Raw genomic sequence first — 17,636 nt, 5'->3', positions numbered from 1 at the left:
ACGTCAGCAGAGACGGAGCGGTAGAGCACAGTGATGACCCTCAAGAGGAGACTTTCTTTAAGTTTGTTATCCCTCCGTAAGCAGCACGAAGCTCTTGTCATCGGGTATTGTGCTGGGAGTGCTTTGCCTGTTTAATAAACAGGTTTTTTCCACTTCTCTCTGAAGAAATCTTTTTTCCCGAACCGGTTGGAGGAGGGGAGGGGGGCCCCGTGAGAGGGTTTCTCCCAAAATCTGCCTGAAACCACCACAACTTTACACGATACTTCATATCTATCTGAATTTTTTGAATGCTAATTTTTTCTTCTCTGAGTAAAATAAGGTACTTATTTAATTTATTCTGTTAAAGAAATTATGATTACTATACCATTCCATTAATTACAACTAAACTTTCAATTTGAGAAAATTAAACTTCAAACACGGATCTCAAACCCTAACTAGCCAACCCTCAACTGACAGTGTACCTGGAACTATTTGAATAGTACTGGTCCTATGCTTGCAATGTACTCCGATTTGTCTCAGCCTAGGAAGAATAAGGTGCCTTCCTCAGTGTCTCCAGAACACAAAAACAGGTGCTGCAGTCAGGAAATCCATGCTTACTATGCTTGCTATGTCCAGAGGGATAATTTGTGTCTTGAGCAATAAGGCAAACTCCCCTTCAGAATCTTGACGAGATGCCGTCTCCTAGAGAACTAAGAGCAACCAGAATGATGCAGCAATAAGAAGTCACAGTGACTTGTCAATGGTTCTGTTCTGTTCAGTTGCAGTTTTTCATCATATTATCATAAAATCAGTGGTAACAGGCAACATATAAAACATTTTTTAATTAACCTTACTGCTACTACTGAAAACAAGGCATATTTTTGTTGTCTTGAATAGATTACTACAGTTCTTAACCAGAGGCTACATTCAATAAAATTTTCACATTGAAAAGGATAATAAGTGATTTAGAATTACTAGATCATGAAGATTTTTGAAAAATATGGCAAAAAAAGGAATGGCTGTTTCTTACACAAACAAGTATAGCTGATAATTACTAATATCACTCAGTTTATAATCCACAATATTCTGGAGTGCAATATCATAAGGTAAAATTCAATGCTGAGGTAACATTAAGACGAAGAGAGAATATTAACGAAAGTAACAAATTCAAAAGGCGTAAAGTGGAGTACTAATTCCACATTTACCCAGCATGTGAAAAAATGTCATTTACATGCACTGAGAATATTAATGATACTTGCATGCAAAAGACCTGAGTGTCAGATTCTGCACCTGGGATGGAGCAACCTTGGATGTAGTGACAGACTGGGGAATGAGATACTGGAAAGCAGCACCACAGAAAAGGACCTAGGGGTGCTGACTGATGGCAAGTTGAACATGAGTCAGCAGTGCTCTGGCAGCCAGGAGGGCCAACCCTGTCCTGCGGGGCATCAGGCACGGCATAGCATTGCGAGCCAGGCAAGGGAGGGGATTGTCCTGCTCTGCTCTGGGGCAGCCTCACCTCAAGTGCCCTGTGCAGTTTTGGGCACCACAATATAGGAATGACATTAAACTCTTAGAGAGCATCCAGAGTAAGGACACAAGCGAGGATGGTGAAGGGCTTTGAGGCAAAGCCGTATGAGGAGCAGTTGAGGTCACTTGGTCTGTTCAGCCTGGAGGAGACTGAGGGGAGACCGCACTGCAGACTGCAACTTTCTCACAAGGGATGAGGAGGGGCACACATTGATCTCTTCTCTGTGGTGACCAGTGACAGGACCTGAAGTTGTGTTAGGAGAGGTTTAGATTAGATATTAGGAAAAGGTTCTTCACCTAGAGGGTGGATGGGCACTGGAACAGCCTCCCTGAAGCGGCTCTCTCTCCCTTTGGTGCCTGCGCTCCGTTTTAGCTTCGGCAAGCTTGAGAGAGAGAGCCCACACCAGAAGGAATCTTCCTTCAGGGTCCTAAAGCTATCCACAGGCTGCAAACCTTTTCCTTTAGAGAGAGCAGGCGATCGTCGATGGCAAAAGGAAAGAGTCTGCTCCTTGTCCAGGGGGGATCACAGCTTTATTCTGGGGTCCTGCCCCCGCAGTCTGAAGCTCAGTCCAGTCCCCATCCCTGTCCTGGTCCTGGAGCAAGAGAAAGCCCCACGTCCTCCCAAGGGCTTCTACTCAGGGCAGAAGGGGATAGAGGCAGGGACAAGCCACTATCCAATCAGGGATAAGGTGGGAGTAGAACAGAGTTGGGTTACATTCCAGTGTGGGAGGATTGGTGGGGCGGGGCAGCAGGGACAAACCTCGTAATACTTTTTCCAGGGCAACAGGGGATACAGAAGAAACCATCACAAAACCCAATATAAAAATGAAATACAATATAAACCAAATTAATGCACTACAACACCTCGCTGGGGAAGTGGTCACAGCACAAAGCCTGACAGAGTTCAAAAAGTGTTCAAACAACGCTCTCAGACGTGTGTGAGGGGTTGTCCTGTGCAGAGCCAGGACTTCAAACTTCGATGATCCTCGTGAGTCTCTTCCAACTCATGATATTTAAAATCTCTACACAAGTGACAAGATAGCAAAAACCTAGCAGAAAAATAAATTAGCATAACTGCTTTTCTTCCAGTCATTTTCTCTCCTGTGTCACCGAGACACACAAAGCAGTCACATGCAGACAAGAGATTTTCGCAGAGGTTCTTCCGATCCAGCTCCCAGCTGAGAGAGCGGAGAGAAGAAGAAGAAGAAGACGAAACCCCTTTGTTTTATTTTATTTTATACATTATGGGTCTAGCAGAAGATTGGCTTTTGGGGTTTCCACCCCTCAGCCTCAGTGGCCAGACCAATTGTCAGTTACAGTTGTTTTCAGGTTAGAAATATGCAAACAAAGGACAGAGAATGAAAAACAAAGGATTTGTTTATATTACATCTGTGAGGAAAGGTAGAAAACTGCTCTTAATATTGTACAGGAACTAAAAGATCTGGACTCCATTTATGAAAATCAAAAGGCTAATAAGAAAACACAGAAAAACCAGGGTAACACTTGTTGGGGAGGAAGAGCCAAAAAAACCCTATAAATATGATTGCCTATATTCTGAGAATGAGAAAACTGTAAGTGAGATAGAATTGAAAGTAAGTTTTGATGTTTGAGATGTATTAGATACTGGATGTCTGGGAAAACAGTTATGTGACCATCTGAAAGGTTACCTGCAGCCAGACCCAGAGGTCAAATGGAATGTCCTGTCTCACCCCTCAATGTATGGTTCATCCCACACCTGTACCCCTCCCCTGAAGTATCAGGTATCTGTAACCCCATTGGCCCAAGGCTTGTTCCAGCCCACCTTGAAGACCCCTGATAAGGGGTCCCAGGGGGGCTGGACGCTCTCTTTGCTTGCACCCTTTCCCGAGGACTTTCCTCTCTTGGAATTTCCTCTCCCTACTTCTCCCTTCCCCCACTTTCCTAGGCCTTGCCACGAGCTGCAGCCTGGCAGCTCAGAGCAAGGCCTCCACATCCCTTACAATAAACCTCATCTTCTAAAACCTAAACTTCAGAGATCTCTCGTCTACATTTATCTACACCGTCCTGGAGTCCTCAGCAGCAGGAGGAAGCAATTTCCACAAACACTCCTGCACTTTTTTTTTTCTCTAAAGTTTTGACAGTGTAGAGCTTTTGCACATCAGCATTTGGGCTTTGCTTTTTAGGATAATGATTTTTGTCTTGCTGGCGTTTTCTTGCTTTCCACTTAGATTTTTTTCTCTATACCCTCACATCTCCTGAGTCAAAGCAGACACTTTGAGAGTCTGACCAGCAAATGAGGCTTTCTTTGTGCCTGTGTATGTGTAGCTCCCTACTTCAGATCTAAGCTCACCATTAACGGTACACAGAATTTAAAGAGATCCAGAAATTACTTTTTCCTATTTCAATTAACTATGTAGACATCTGATAAAGTTACTAGTTACTAAATAAAAGTATCACTCATGACCTGGCAAATGAAAGCATAAATTCTTCCTCTTATTAGCACTTAGTATAAAAGAAACTTAATTCACAGTTAGAAACTTACTCAAGGCAGGTTCATTTTTCCTGAATTGCAAATAATATTCCATTAGTGAGTACAGTATCTATTGTCTACAGGGCTGTTTTTATACATAATTGAAATGCATTGTGGAAATTATTAGCTAAGTGAACTAGCATCAATAGCAAGAAATGCACAATGCTGTGATGAATTACTTTTAATAACGAGTCAGAAATGAAAGTAAGTTTGTATCACAGTAAAAGATGAAGGAAAAACAAATGACCTATGCAGACTATCTTCCCTACTCTGAAGGAAAATCTCTCCTTGATTCACCTTGATTGAGGTATAATAAGATTATGTATGTTAAGACGGAAGCTGTTGCAATTATTGTTCACACAGCGAACCAGTTCATTCTCCATTCGATCGCGCCTCTCCCACCTGGCTGCCGCGCCTTTGAGCAGCTCACTTCCTCTTTACTACAAGTCTTCCTTGCTAGGCAGGATCGATCCGCCTTTTTCATTTTCTTCCCCAAAGAGACATTCAAGCAGAGAAAAAGCTGATCGAAGGGCAGTGAACACTTAATGACAGAATGTTTAGGGGAAGCCTTGAAGCGAAACATCACCTTCCTGCGACTGAAGCAACTGTCAGAGCTACAAGACCTGTGCACCATCACCACGGGGATGGTCGGTGTCTTCCACTCTTCTCCCACACCCCCATTCCCATTTATCTCCTTTTGGGAAGCCTACGTGTTCCCCAAGGAAGCTCCCACCTGTGTGCCTACTTTCCGCCTCTCGGCCGCCCCCCGCCCGTGCGCCGCTGCCCCACCGACAAGAAGGCCATGGCGGGCCGCTCGCAGCCCGTGAGAGGCACAGGGGACCTAGGGACCGTCACGAGTCTGGACGCAGAGGCGGAAGCGGCAGGGGATGAAGATAAGAATAGAAATGAGGCACCCGCAGTGCCTAAGCGTGGCGGCGGGGATTTTGGCGCCGCGGCGGGGATGGGGCGCCCCTCCCTCCTTGTCCTCTCGCTTCCGCGTCTGCCTCCAGCCCACCCGCCTCCGGCAGAGATGATGCTGCTGCGGGCGGGTAGGTGGGCGCTCCTCCCTGCGTCAGGAGGTGCAGCTCCCCCGGCTCGGCGCTCCCCTCCCCTTTCCTCTCCCCCCGCTGCTTTTATGTCTGTCTTTAAACGCCGCCGCAGTGAGGGTTGGGCACATGTGTCTGCCACCGCCTGCCCGCCGCTGAGCCCCGCGCCCGCACGGCCCCGCTCGCCATCCGCGCCCGCAGGGGAACCCGGCCCCTGCTTGTCGCAGCTGGCGCCCGGCGGGCGGAGGTAAGGCACGGTATGACACAGCATGGTACGGCATGGCGAGGCGCTGAGCGTTCGTGCGCGGGGCGGCCCGCGCTTTCCCAGCCCTGCCATGCGGCTGGGGCCGCGGGAGAGCGAGACCGCCTCGCTCGTGTTGCCGGGAGGGAAGGGGTAGGATGTGGGGGGGGGTTTCTTTCCCTCCGGTGTCAGCCTTCCTGCGGGTCGGGGATCTTCGCAGCCCACCGGGGAGGCTGCTTTCGCCCTGGCGCCAGGCTCTTGTTGGCGGGGAATAGAGCTGGCCCCTCGGTAAACAATAGTGAGGGCCGGTTAGAAGCCACCCATGTGTTTTAAGTCGGCGGTACGTTAAAGGATGTACGGGGCTGTCTTAATCAGCGCTATTACACTATTGCTATTGTTATTGGTAAGGGCGAGGAACTGCTACCTTTTTCGGAGTGAAAGAAATTTCATTCATCTCCCGTGCGTTGCGTAAAAAATTGCAGATGCATGTGTAGCGCGTGTTCCGGGAGGAGCGGGGTTGCGGGCTGTCTCCCCCCGGGAGCACCAGGGTGGATGTGCCTCGCTGCACGGACGAACCCGGGCTCGGGGAGAGCTGGGCTGGCCGGCTGCTCGGGGAGCTAGCTGGGCACCGTCGGGAGCGGCCCGCGGGGGTCCATCCCCACCATGTGCCGCGGGTGGACGCGCGAGGGGGCGAGGGCCGGGCCCGGGCGCTGCATTATTGTTGCGGAGGGGTGGGCGTCGCCCGGCGGGGCCGCTCGGTGCCTCCCAGCGCCGCGCCACTCGCGTTCTCTCGCCCCGCCAAGGCTGGGGGCAACCCCCGCGGCCGGGGGCTAGTGTGCCCCGGTGTCAGCCATGTTTGGGTGGTTATGGTAATGAGGACCTTCCCCAGTCTTTGTGCCTCTTGGATTTATTTTCCATGCAGGATTTTGATGGTTGCAGTCCGCCGGGTATTACGGCATGTCGACAAGGGTAGATTCATACCTACAGTTTTCTCATAGTGATTCTTTTTCTCTTCGATTTGCTTATAATCCTTCTAATTTCCATGCCCGTATTGCTTGGTTTTGTTCTCATTTTGTTAGTGTTAGAGCGAACTGGAATTTCTTTGCAAGCTTTGCTTTGTTGTGGAAGTAAAGTAAATGACATGATTGTAATATGTTTGCACAGTCACACTGATCTGGCACACGTGAGAATTGTGATTGAGATTTCATCTGTTTAAGTAAATTGCACTTTGTTTTACTTGTTAAAGACCAGATTATAATCAACTATTTTATTTTTAGTGTGATACTGCTACATAATAAGCTCACTGCTGTAGTACAGTTTTCTAAAATAAGCCTAATAATTTTCAATAGTATGTTACCATCTGTGTCACTGTGGCATACCATAGGATGTGCACCCAATTTCCCCCCTGCAAGAAAAATGTAAATGAAGTTAGATTTTTGTTATCTGATGGTCATACAAATGTATGCTTGATGTATTTTGCAGGCAGCTTTCTCCATTTGATTAATTCAGATGAACACATAATCAGTTTCTTTCTATTTAGCAGTATATTTCCCATTATCAGCATCACATTAGAAAGGAAACTATGAAAAATGCTTAGGAAAAATTGCTTAATTTTGTTTTGGCTAATAAGTTTTTTGTTTACCCACACTCTGTATTAAGATAACCATAGAATCACAGCCTTTATTCAGTGCATCTCAGACACTCCCTTTGGGCTCAGCTCTGCACTTCAGACTCAAGAATCCCATTGATTTTGATTTGTGCATGAAAAACCAAATGATTTCATAGCTGTTCAGATATGTCACCAATACAGAAAATGGAGTGTGTGAAACTGCCAAGGCATCTTGAAACTAGTTTTATAGCATAATCTGATTCTTGTTGACCTTTCGTGTCTTATCATTCTTACAGTTGTCTTTTTTCCATATTGCAAAAGCCCCTATGCACAAAACTTCAAATGCTGAATTAGGCAGAAAAAAAAAAAATAAAATCACAGATTATTCAGAAATACAATCTACTCATTGCAGCTATTCCTATTAGATTACATTGTTAAGGAGCAGTCACTACTCAAGTGGTATGGAATTACTACTTGAAGTATTTGTGGTAGATTCTTTCTGGGAAGATTTTTTTTTTTTTTTTTTTTTTTTTTAAATTCTCTAGAGTAGTGTACCAGAAATGTTCACAACATTAGGGACATTTTTACCTGTTTTCTTAACTACTTTCCATTGTTCTTACCATTTCACTCATCTCCATGAGTAATTGCTCTTAATTAAAAGAAAATACCTGTTGATTTTGGAAGAACAGTTTTCAGTCCCAGATTTTATAATCAGCATAATAGCAATGGTAGCAGCTTTTTCATATGACGTTAGAGATCCGTGAATTCCCAGTTGCCAAATAACTTTGACCTATGAGCAGGTGGCCAATTAAAACTTGAGCAACTTCATTTGTCCTTGAAAATTGATTCAAAGTAACCTTGCCATTACTCTGGAAATGTATTGAAACAACTTAGGGGAAAAAAGTATCATTGACCACTGACAACCAAAGGCTATGCTACTGAAGAGCCAGAAGTGCAAATCCTGGTGAGACGGTACAAAGTGGCGTGAAAATGCCGTGGTAACTGCCAGAAGGGTTGCATTAGGCAATGGCAGTAACTGGGCTGAGCTTCCCATAAGCCTACACTAAAACAGAGTTCTGCATTCTTATCCTTCACTCCTAAGGCTAGGGATTCCTTGTTTGTATGGAGAAAGAAAGAAAAAAGTTTGTGTAATGCTGTGGATAACAGCACCTCAAGTGATGGTGCCAGTAGTCTATTTCCCACTTTGGGAAAACAGTTTCTTGCTGCTGGCAAAAGACAGTTTTGCATTTCAAGTGTCAGAAATGTGTACTGCAATATTAATAATTTAGTATGCTCCCCCTAAGCCAAAAGGGAGAAGGGATAAAAACATTTAGAGTGTTTGATTTTCATTAGTGGAATTGGTATTAATAATTTTCTTTCTAAAGACATAGGCATTTATTGTAACATAACTTGAAAGTGTGATTCGTGTAATGAAATTAAATAATCAGATGTGATGAGAAGTAACCCATGTGTTCAGTTTGACTTTTTTTGCTTGTATGTAAAAAACACAGAGGAAGAAGTAATTACATAAATTCTTCCCAGGGACATTTTGATTTACTTATTGATCCCTTCTAAAGCACAGAGGTCAGAGAATTAGGGTCTCGGGTATGTGTCTGGTAATATCTAATTTTCAGTAATTGGTTTTTCAATTTAAATAACTTTATTGAAATATTTAATATACGTTTATAACCTCTGACTTCTGAGAAGTGTGATAAATAAACTCATTGTTCTCTTGTATGGTGAGCTTAGACTATAGAGATTTTGTTTCAAGTTGCCAGTAGTTGCGCCTTTTGAGTTTGACCAGCTAGGGGTGGAGTTTCTTTATATTTGATGAGATTACTTCACTTGAAGGAGTTGTAACTACTGAATTTGTTCCTTCAATAAAGTACATGTAAGAAAAAATTACTAAGTAAATGATATATTTTCTCCATTTGAATAGGAGGTTACAGTTAGCTCATCCTGTAAGTCTCTGAAATGTTTCAGTGAGGTTGATTTGTGAGAAGAAAATACTGAGAAACCTGTGAAAGCAGAAGTGAGAAACTACAGTAAGGCAAATTAATTCTTTAGTGATTATGTGCAGTGAAAAGAAAAACTGACATTTAAGAGCTCTAGGTTGTAACATTATGTCTCTAGATGTTGCTGTTGGGCCAGTGATTTGGCAGTAGTCGTACAAGCTGTTTAAGATCAAGTCTGCTGATAATTAACAATCCCAAGAAAGAAACTTTATGGGTTTTGTTCAACTTATTGTGTTTGTTCTATAATAGTACGAAGTCCTGTAACTAAATTTAAGGAGACTAATACAGACTGTAATTTTTTTGTATTCGGGTCTGTGCAGGGTTTAGTTGTAGGATAAAGCCATGAACAAAATTTTGTAGAAATGGAGAACAAATTCCCAGCTATATGAAACAGATACAGTGTTACTAAAGTCTATATAACTGCCTGTATCTGCAGGAGGTGTGAATTTAGTCTTGCATTTTTAAATAGTTTTGCTATAGTATAAATGATTCTGTCGTAGACACCAGAATAAAAGCTTTTTTCTAAAGCATTTAAGTCTCCTATAGCCCACAGAGCACTTATTTTTACAGTGTCATGAAGGTGTAACAGATTTCCTTGCATTCTTCAGTGATGCTTTCTGAGCCATGCTAATACAAGGATAATTGTATTGAATATAATTATCTTTAATTTCAATTGAATTAAGCACGTATTGCATCTACATCTTACTGCCAGACTATATTAAACTAGGTAAGGAAAAGTGCAAGATCATGTAGTTCACCCTGAAGACAAGCATTAATGGTTGTTTCAGTTCATAGATAGAGATGGGCTTGACTAGGCAAAAAGGTTATGGTGTGTATTCCTGTTTCCACCAAAGAACACAATGCTGCATTGCAGCAGTAATTCAGTCTTGTGCAGTGAGTACTGTACCAGTGTAACTCTTCCTGAAATAATTATCTGTGCACAGATTCCCACAGCGATAGCCATTCTTCACAGTCACAGAACTCCCATGAAACCTGGTTTGCTCCTGCAGTCTTCTTCCTCTCTTTTTCACTCAAATATGGTGCTCACTAGGTATTCCTGTCATCCTGTCTGCATGGATTTTTTTTTTGCAGACTTAGAGCTGTCCATTGCTCCTAAACCTTCGGTTTTCATTTTCTGTATTGGTTGTTCCCATCATGCTTTTTCTTCCCAGCTTGTAGAATTGTATTTGGGATGCAATTTTTTGCATTTCCTTTTGGTGCAAAAGGTTCCTCTTCTTCACCTTTGCATGTTTTTTCTCCACTGATTTCATACAGACTGAAACATTTGGCATGTATATTAGTAAAGATCATTTATGAAACATATATCATGGTGAGAATCCTGACTTTAGTTCCATGTCCTCTGCTTAAACATACTGGTTTCTTCATTGGGAGTCAAAGGGAAGATCTGGTGAACAGGAACATAAGACACAAGCTTGTGGGTCTGGACTGGTACACCACACAGGTACAATCTACTTTCAAAGCTGAGATTATAGTGATGTGAACTGGCTGCATGTTTTATTGCATTTTGCCACGCTCACAGCAGCATGTTGGTATTTAACTGCTTCCTCAGGGAAGAACGCAGTGCTCTGAAGAATAGAATGCTGATCTCTTTAATCCCTTCAATTGGCAAACAATGAACCTAAAAAGGTATTGAGGGTTATTTGTAATGCATTAAAAATGGAATCTAAATAATTTTTTCAAATTGCTGTGTTTCCATCAGAAGTAAAAATAAGATTATAAAAGAAAAAAGTACACTGTGTTAGAAAAGAATATTTTTGGCTTTTCAGAGGGAGTGCTGGTTTTAAGAAGAAATGCAATGTAAGAATCATTGTGTTTGTAATTTATGGTGGTAAAACACTGCTAGAAGTTCATTAATACTTAGTTATATCAGTCATTGCAGGTAGTATTGTGGGATGTTTTAAAGGCATGAAATTGCCTTACAAACGGTTTTTTATAGAGGTTTGTGCTGAATTTCCAAGAACATGGGGCAGCTGTACTCATTATACTTCCAAATCTGTAAGTGAGGGGTTTTTTTTGTGCATGTTTTTTCTGTATATGGTGGGAAAATCTCTAGCCTCATACTTTTAATTGTTTATTGGTAGTATTACACAGCCGGAGAGAACCGGAAGAACAGCTTTCTTCTAGTAGGTATCTACATAGTGATTGGCATGCAGATCTGTCTGATAGAGGTGCATCGGAAGAAGCCCGACATAAGAATCGTTGCCACTGTAACGGTTGAAGAGGAGCAGCAAGTGTTGAATAGAATCAGGACAACTCCCTTACTAGGCATTCCATATGAAAAAGATTGTGAGAAAAAGACATACAGCAAAGTTTTTCAATGTGTCTTCTGGTGCTTTGACTAATGAAGTTCCTTTGAGTCTTACTCTAAACTCAAGTTTGGTCAGTGGAGGCATTGCAAGTCTTTTCTCCCTGTGCCAGCATTTCTGAATGCAGGGCTTTGAAGCTGAAGTAAAAGTTCTGTAGTGAGCCTGGATCTCCCAGGGAGCTAATTTGGGTCTGAATTCCCAATTGCAAGGGATTATTATAGCTTAATCTGCTAGTAATGTGGAGGTCTAATCAGGTTACTTTACTTCTGCATGCTGCTGCATCAAGTTGATTCTGTTTCCATGGGAAAAAAACCCCCAAAATTCCCAGAAAGTTTGGTTGATAACAAAAAGTCAGAAAAGACTCACTGTTTTATACAAAAGAAATAGAATTTAGTATGGTCAAGGACAATGATAGTAAGACATAGTTAATATCTAGCTCGTACGTTTGATTTTTTTTGCAAAAGATTGTTTATGCCAGCTCAGATTATTGGTTGCTCTTATTTCAGCGACAGAATAATTTTTCTAATGTTCTTTTAACTGAACCATCAATTCAGTTAATCAATTTCCATTCTGTTAAATTCCATTCAAACAATACAGACACTTGTTAAGTCAGTTTAAGAGTAATTTTAGATTTCTTTATAAATGGAATTTTTCATAAAAAAGGAAATCCATTCTTATTTGCTCATTTCAGTTATAGAAAAGTCCCCAAAAATATCATGTTTCTCCAATAAATGTGATAATAAAAATTTCCCTTCAGTGTTTTCATCTGACAGGTTACATCATTTGAGTCATGAAAAGGATGAGAACCTGATATCTAAATCAGTTGATCAATTCCATGATCTATATCCAAGACATAAAAAAAAAGGACAACGTACAAACAAACAGCTTTAATAAGGGCTAGATTATATTTTAGACATTTTACTTTAAATCCAAGACACTGGTGATATCATAGTGATATTTTAAAATATCTGACAAGATTTAGGACTTGGAGTCCTAATATAATGATAGTTTCTCCTAAGTATAATTTAAAAATCTACATAACAATAGAACCATTTACTAAGGATTAACAAAATTAGCTTGTCTCAATCACATAGTGCTGTATTTTCTGTACAAGGCAGTGTGGAAGGTAACAAGGCACTGGAACTAACTGGAATATGTTTAACAGAATTTGGCATGATATTTCCTAGTTTAATGCTGATTAACTTCAATACTGGACTACACCAATGTGGGAAACATAGAATAGCATTTTATATGGTGAAGTGCTCAAGTTCAATACTCAGATTAGGAAAAAGAAAAGAAAGCTTGGTTCAGTGGTTCAGGTTTAGCTAAACAGTGCTGGTGAGTACCTCTACTCTTTCTCCCTATCCAGACGTCACTTAGGAGCATTCATATCTAGACATGGCTCAACTGAGTAGTGTGATATCAGTGTTCTGTGCAAGTTGTGTTCTGGACCAAAGAGAGGCTTCTGTGCATGTCACTGGCTGTGTTCTGGGAGTGCCGGGCACAGAGCAGTAGATGCGTTGCACAAACCAGCTGGGACCACACTTAGAACATTTGTTACCTGATGGTAGTATCTCTTAAGAGAGGACTCATTTGCTTAGTACCAGCTCCTTTGATATAGAGAAATGTTGTTAAATCTGACAGCTGGAGAGTGCCTTTGGATTTGTGATGTGTCCAGAAGGGACTGTCCTCCATCCTTGGCACAGTCTGGCCAGTGATAGTGTATTGAATTAGGAAAGCAGTGCTGTTAGAACCATGCACCAGTCTCCTGAGCATGCCTCCCACATTTTCTCAAGACCTGCAAATGTTTGCAAGGTCTATACAGTGATATTTCTGTGGATAACATACTGCTTAATGGAAGGTTAATGAAAGGGAAATTATTATGATACTGTGCTGGGACTAAAGTCTCAAGCCCATTTATCCTGAAGTGTAGCAGTGCAATGTGTAATGCGTAACATGACAGAGTGATGCAATTTTTGTTGGAATTGACTCATCAGTGAGAGCTCCAGATAAATCATATTCCTGCCCTGCAAGTTACTCTATCTAAAATAAAACAGGTATGATCTTTTAAAACATTTCAGTAAATACTGAGGGATGGTTTGTGTCTTTTTGACTGAAAATATCTTTTTGTTATTACAGTTAGAGAAGGATTTCAGACTTACAAGTACTGATGTAGTCTCACATGTCCAGCTGTTTCATTTTAATGTAGTCCCTGAACTTATTACAAATTACTGGAACTGAGAAGCTGCTCTCTAATTTGCATCAGTGGAACAAAGGGGAAAAAAGTTTGAAATGTGACTAAAAGTTATGTTTGAAGTACCAGATGCTGAGTCTTACAGTCCCAAAGCTCCATTAGGATTGCTTAAATGCTTCAACTTAATGTATTAAGTTTACATTTTGGTTCTACATAGGTATCTCATTCAGAACTAAGAGCCACTGAATCATGTATGAACTAGAAGAGGGTGTAGTCCTTTGAAGGATGCAAATGACAGAACAGCTGAAAAGAGGCCTACACAGACATTCATTTAGCCTAGATATACAGGATAAAGTATTAGGATTTCCCACTTGTATAAACAACTTTTTCCCTATTCTACTGTTCTCTGTCTAGCTCATACACTTTTTTTTTTTCTTTTTGGAAGAACTGGTATCAGTCAAAGCAAAATCTGGTACTAGTCCCACTGCGTGTCAGAAGAAAGGACCCTGAACCCTTCAGTCACAGTGGTGAACATGAAGCAGATCACAAGGCAAGTAGGCTCTACTATGCTAAAAAAAATTGGGCTGACTGCCAGAGCTGGAGTTGCTGAGAGGAGGCAAGTGAGAAGACAGTGACCAGAGTCTAGGGAATCAAGAAAAGAGGTTACAGTGGAGTTCAGTGGGTAATTTCAGCTTCCAAATCCTTGGAAATAATTGGAAAAGTAATTGCCCTGTTGGCTAGGAGGCTGGTGATAGAACTGTGGTGGCAGGGGTTTTATTTCTGGTGCTGTGAAGTCTCATCTTGATAAGCTGTGGGCTGGGTTCCAGCAGCTTAATATCTTTCCTTTGGGTCTGGCATGACAGCAGCCATGAGATGCTTGATCTCTCAATGACTGTGTGAACAGTACCTTGCAGTTCGCCACTGCATGGGATTTTGTCAGGACATGATGCAGCCTTCATACTATGGACCAGGTGTTGCAGCAAGTCCATAAGCAAAAGCTGTAAGGTCTCATGTTTCCTGAAGTAATTTCTGATTCTCATCAGTTAGCAGTTCTTGATTAGACTTATTGTGTATTCTTTACAGAAGCCCTGTTTAGAGCTTTTATGAAGCTTAACACATAATCTAAATCCCTTTTAAGACTCTTAATTGTGCAGATGGCTTTGCACACACTAGTTTTATCCCATGTGATTTGTGAAGAATTTATTGAAAAACATTCCTCCCCAAAATCTTACGATTACTTTTTGTATGACAACTGCAAGCAAGTATGTCTGTCTTTTATATTACTGTGTTTTAGAAAAACACGTATTCAAAGGTAGGCATTTTTGTTTCTGTACATACACATTGAAACAATAGGCTTTTAAAATGAATTTGGCATTTCTAATATTTCAAATAGTTTCTTAGAAACAGGGAAATAATTAAAAATATCTAAAGCATCAAAGTTTATAAGAGATGAGCATCTTTCCTTTCAAACTATGACTGTGATTATATATTCTAGGATGAAGGAGTAACAAGAAAATAAATCACCATTGCTTTTGAACTACTAGGTGCATTCTCTCAGTTATAACTGCTGCATGACTTTCTGAAATGGTCTGAAAAACTTTATTTACTTTGGTTAAAATACACTTTTAATACATTCAAGTACAGCTATTAAGTCAGGAAGTAATGGAGTTGGGCTCCTACATTTTATGTAAAGAGCATATACCCTTTTATACCTGATAAGGAGAATCTTGTTATGGTATCAAAATATGAGCAGTTAGCCTATCAGTCCTTAGGAATTAAACCAAACCAAAACCCTTAACAAGTGAATGAAATATATTTTATAAAGTCTTTTAGACCAAATAGTGGACTTATTCCCCACAACTTGAAAGTGGTTTAACCTCCCTTTCTTCTGTTTTCCCTTCTTGTCAAATCACTGCAATATGCAGGAATGGGTAAAACAAAGCACATGATTTCAAATTAAGTTTCTTCTGTGTAATAATATATTATACTTTTTAATGTTTTTTTTCCACAGATACTTTCAGTAGAACAAGCGTTCAGAAACAGAAGTCCTAACTCTTGGTTCCCTGGTATCAAGGACTCATAAGGCACCATCTTCAGGTTTTTTATTCAGTATTTTTTCCCAAGCAGAGAGAGCATCTGCTTCAGTGTCCATCTGTCTCAGCTGAACATCATCTCCTTGCTGTTTGTTTCTAATTACAAATGCCTAAGAACAGCAAGGTAGTGAAAAGGGAACTAGATGATGAGATCATTGAATCAGTTAAGGACCTGCTCTCTAATGAGGACTCTTCAGATGATGCCTTCAAGAAGAGTGAACTTATGGTTGATGATCAGGAAGAAAAAGATGTAGATGTTGAAGAAGGCTTAGATGTGGAAGATGAAAGACCTGCTTGGAATAGCAAACTCCAATATATTCTGGCACAAGTTGGATTTTCGGTGGGATTGGGGAATGTGTGGCGATTCCCCTACCTGTGTCAGAAGAATGGTGGAGGTAAGTTTTGTGATACAGCTAGTTGTGTCTAGATGACGATGCTAACCTTTCAGAAGTCAGAGTTAGTAGAGAGAGCCACAGTCAAACCTGCTTCAACACGTCAGTTTTTTCTTGTAGTTTTTGCCAGAGCCTATGAGGAAAACCCTACATTCTCTTTATTTAGAAAGATGCATTTGTTAAAGTAACTAGCAGATTCTTCTAAGATGCTTTTTCCTCATTTTAGGGTAGAAAGCTCTTGATACAAACCTTAACTACTGCATTGAACCAGTGGCTACCCATAACACCCATAATTATGGAGGGTTGCATTGTTTAGGACCAGGTTATTGTGCTTAAATGTTCTTTATAGTACTTTGACAATAAATCAAGGCATTAAAAACTACATCCACTTTAAAGACCAAAGCAGCATTTGTTCTTTTAATATTTAGTGGTACTAAATTTCACACCTTTACTGTCTAATTGCTTTTAGCTCCTGGCCATTTGATCATGATTTACTTCTGGCAAGAACTTCAAAATATTCTGGGAGGGGAAAAAGTTGTGTTTTTTTGGTTTTTTTTTTTTTTTTTTGGTTTTGTTTGTTTATTTGTTGTTTGTTTTTGTTTTGTTTTTTAAAATGATGATAAGTAATTTTAATCATTACATTAGGGGACTGCATCTGTTTTTCTGCTTACTATTTAACAGTTTTGTTTATTTACTATTTTAACAGTTTACTATTTTCCTAAATAACAAGATACCTTCAGTTAAAATATAAAAATCAGGCCTCTCTGTTAGTTGACCATTGGTGGTCTTGAATGCAGTTTGAAGCATGAGGCTGGAGACTTTCCTTCCTCTATGAATGCAGGATTAGTGTTTCATCCAATGCTATACCATACCCAAATATACTACATTAATGCACACTCTATTGTGGCTAGTTACTAAGCTGAATCCAAAACAAATCTGTCACTTTTTATGACACAGAAAGTGAATGTGTACAGAAAATGACATTCATAGAATTAACATTCTACTCCTGCTTGCTTTTTTTAAAAGCTGAATGATAGAACTGATGTAATTGAGGAGTACAGAAATGAGCCTTGAGTATAGTAAAAGTGTAATTCTTTATTTATTTTCTCTCAATTCAAGCACTAAAAATTAGGTTTATGCTTTCAAATATTCTATCTTCAAGATAAATTCTTTTATATCTAGTTGCTGATTTTTGTTTTTACTATAATTTAAGTTTCTTTTTTTCTCTTTTATTTTGGAGAGAAAGTCATTAAATGATTGATTTAAAGTGTGTTGTCAAGATGTAGTCTCAAGGATAATGGACTACAGCAGTTTATTTTGTGTAGTTGTGTCCCTTTTAAAGTCTGTGCTTAATGTAGTTAGGAATTTTACAAGCCAGTTGGATTCTCCTTTGAACCAAAAAAAAGGGATCCACTGGTGTTCTCTTTGGGCTATTGGTGTCATGCCCTCAGGTGGTTTTAAAGTTACTCTGTTAGTGAGGGTAAATTTAATTCTGACCAAATAGAAATGAATTAAGTTAATTAATAATTTCACATTTCAGAAAACAAACAAACAAACAAACAAAGCCCCTAAAACAGTAAATCAGCCACTCTTCAAGGATTATGACACTTTATTAATTGAACTTGAAAACGTAATTATGATGTCATTTGGGATTGTAGTTAAGTGTTTTCTCCTGTGCTGTGATTGCAGGAAATTTGGTGT

At 40.4% G+C, this 17,636-nt stretch overlaps 1 protein-coding gene across 2 annotated transcripts in view; it reads left to right on the top strand.

The window, feature by feature from the left end:
- The first annotated feature begins 5,227 nt into the window (after positions 1-5,227).
- Positions 5,228-17,636, top strand: part of SLC6A15 (solute carrier family 6 member 15) — a 38,148-nt gene continuing 25,739 nt past the window's right edge. The window contains exons 1-3 of one of the 2 annotated variants that reach the window (XM_040061841.2): positions 5,228-5,311; positions 13,896-14,000; positions 15,462-15,938. In XM_040061841.2, coding sequence (XP_039917775.1) covers positions 15,650-15,938 — 289 coding nt within the window. In that variant the 5' untranslated portion in view covers positions 5,228-5,311; positions 13,896-14,000; positions 15,462-15,649. The remainder of the gene's footprint in view (positions 5,312-13,895; positions 14,001-15,461; positions 15,939-17,636) is intronic. The other variant, XM_040061842.1, reaches the window with a different exon arrangement.

Source organism: Hirundo rustica, chromosome 4 (genome assembly GCF_015227805.2).
Source record: "Hirundo rustica isolate bHirRus1 chromosome 4, bHirRus1.pri.v3, whole genome shotgun sequence".
In the NCBI taxonomy this organism is placed as follows: domain Eukaryota; kingdom Metazoa; phylum Chordata; class Aves; order Passeriformes; family Hirundinidae; genus Hirundo; species Hirundo rustica.
The sequence above is the reverse complement of the archived record's forward strand: the minus strand, read 5'-3'. Positions and strand labels throughout refer to the sequence as shown.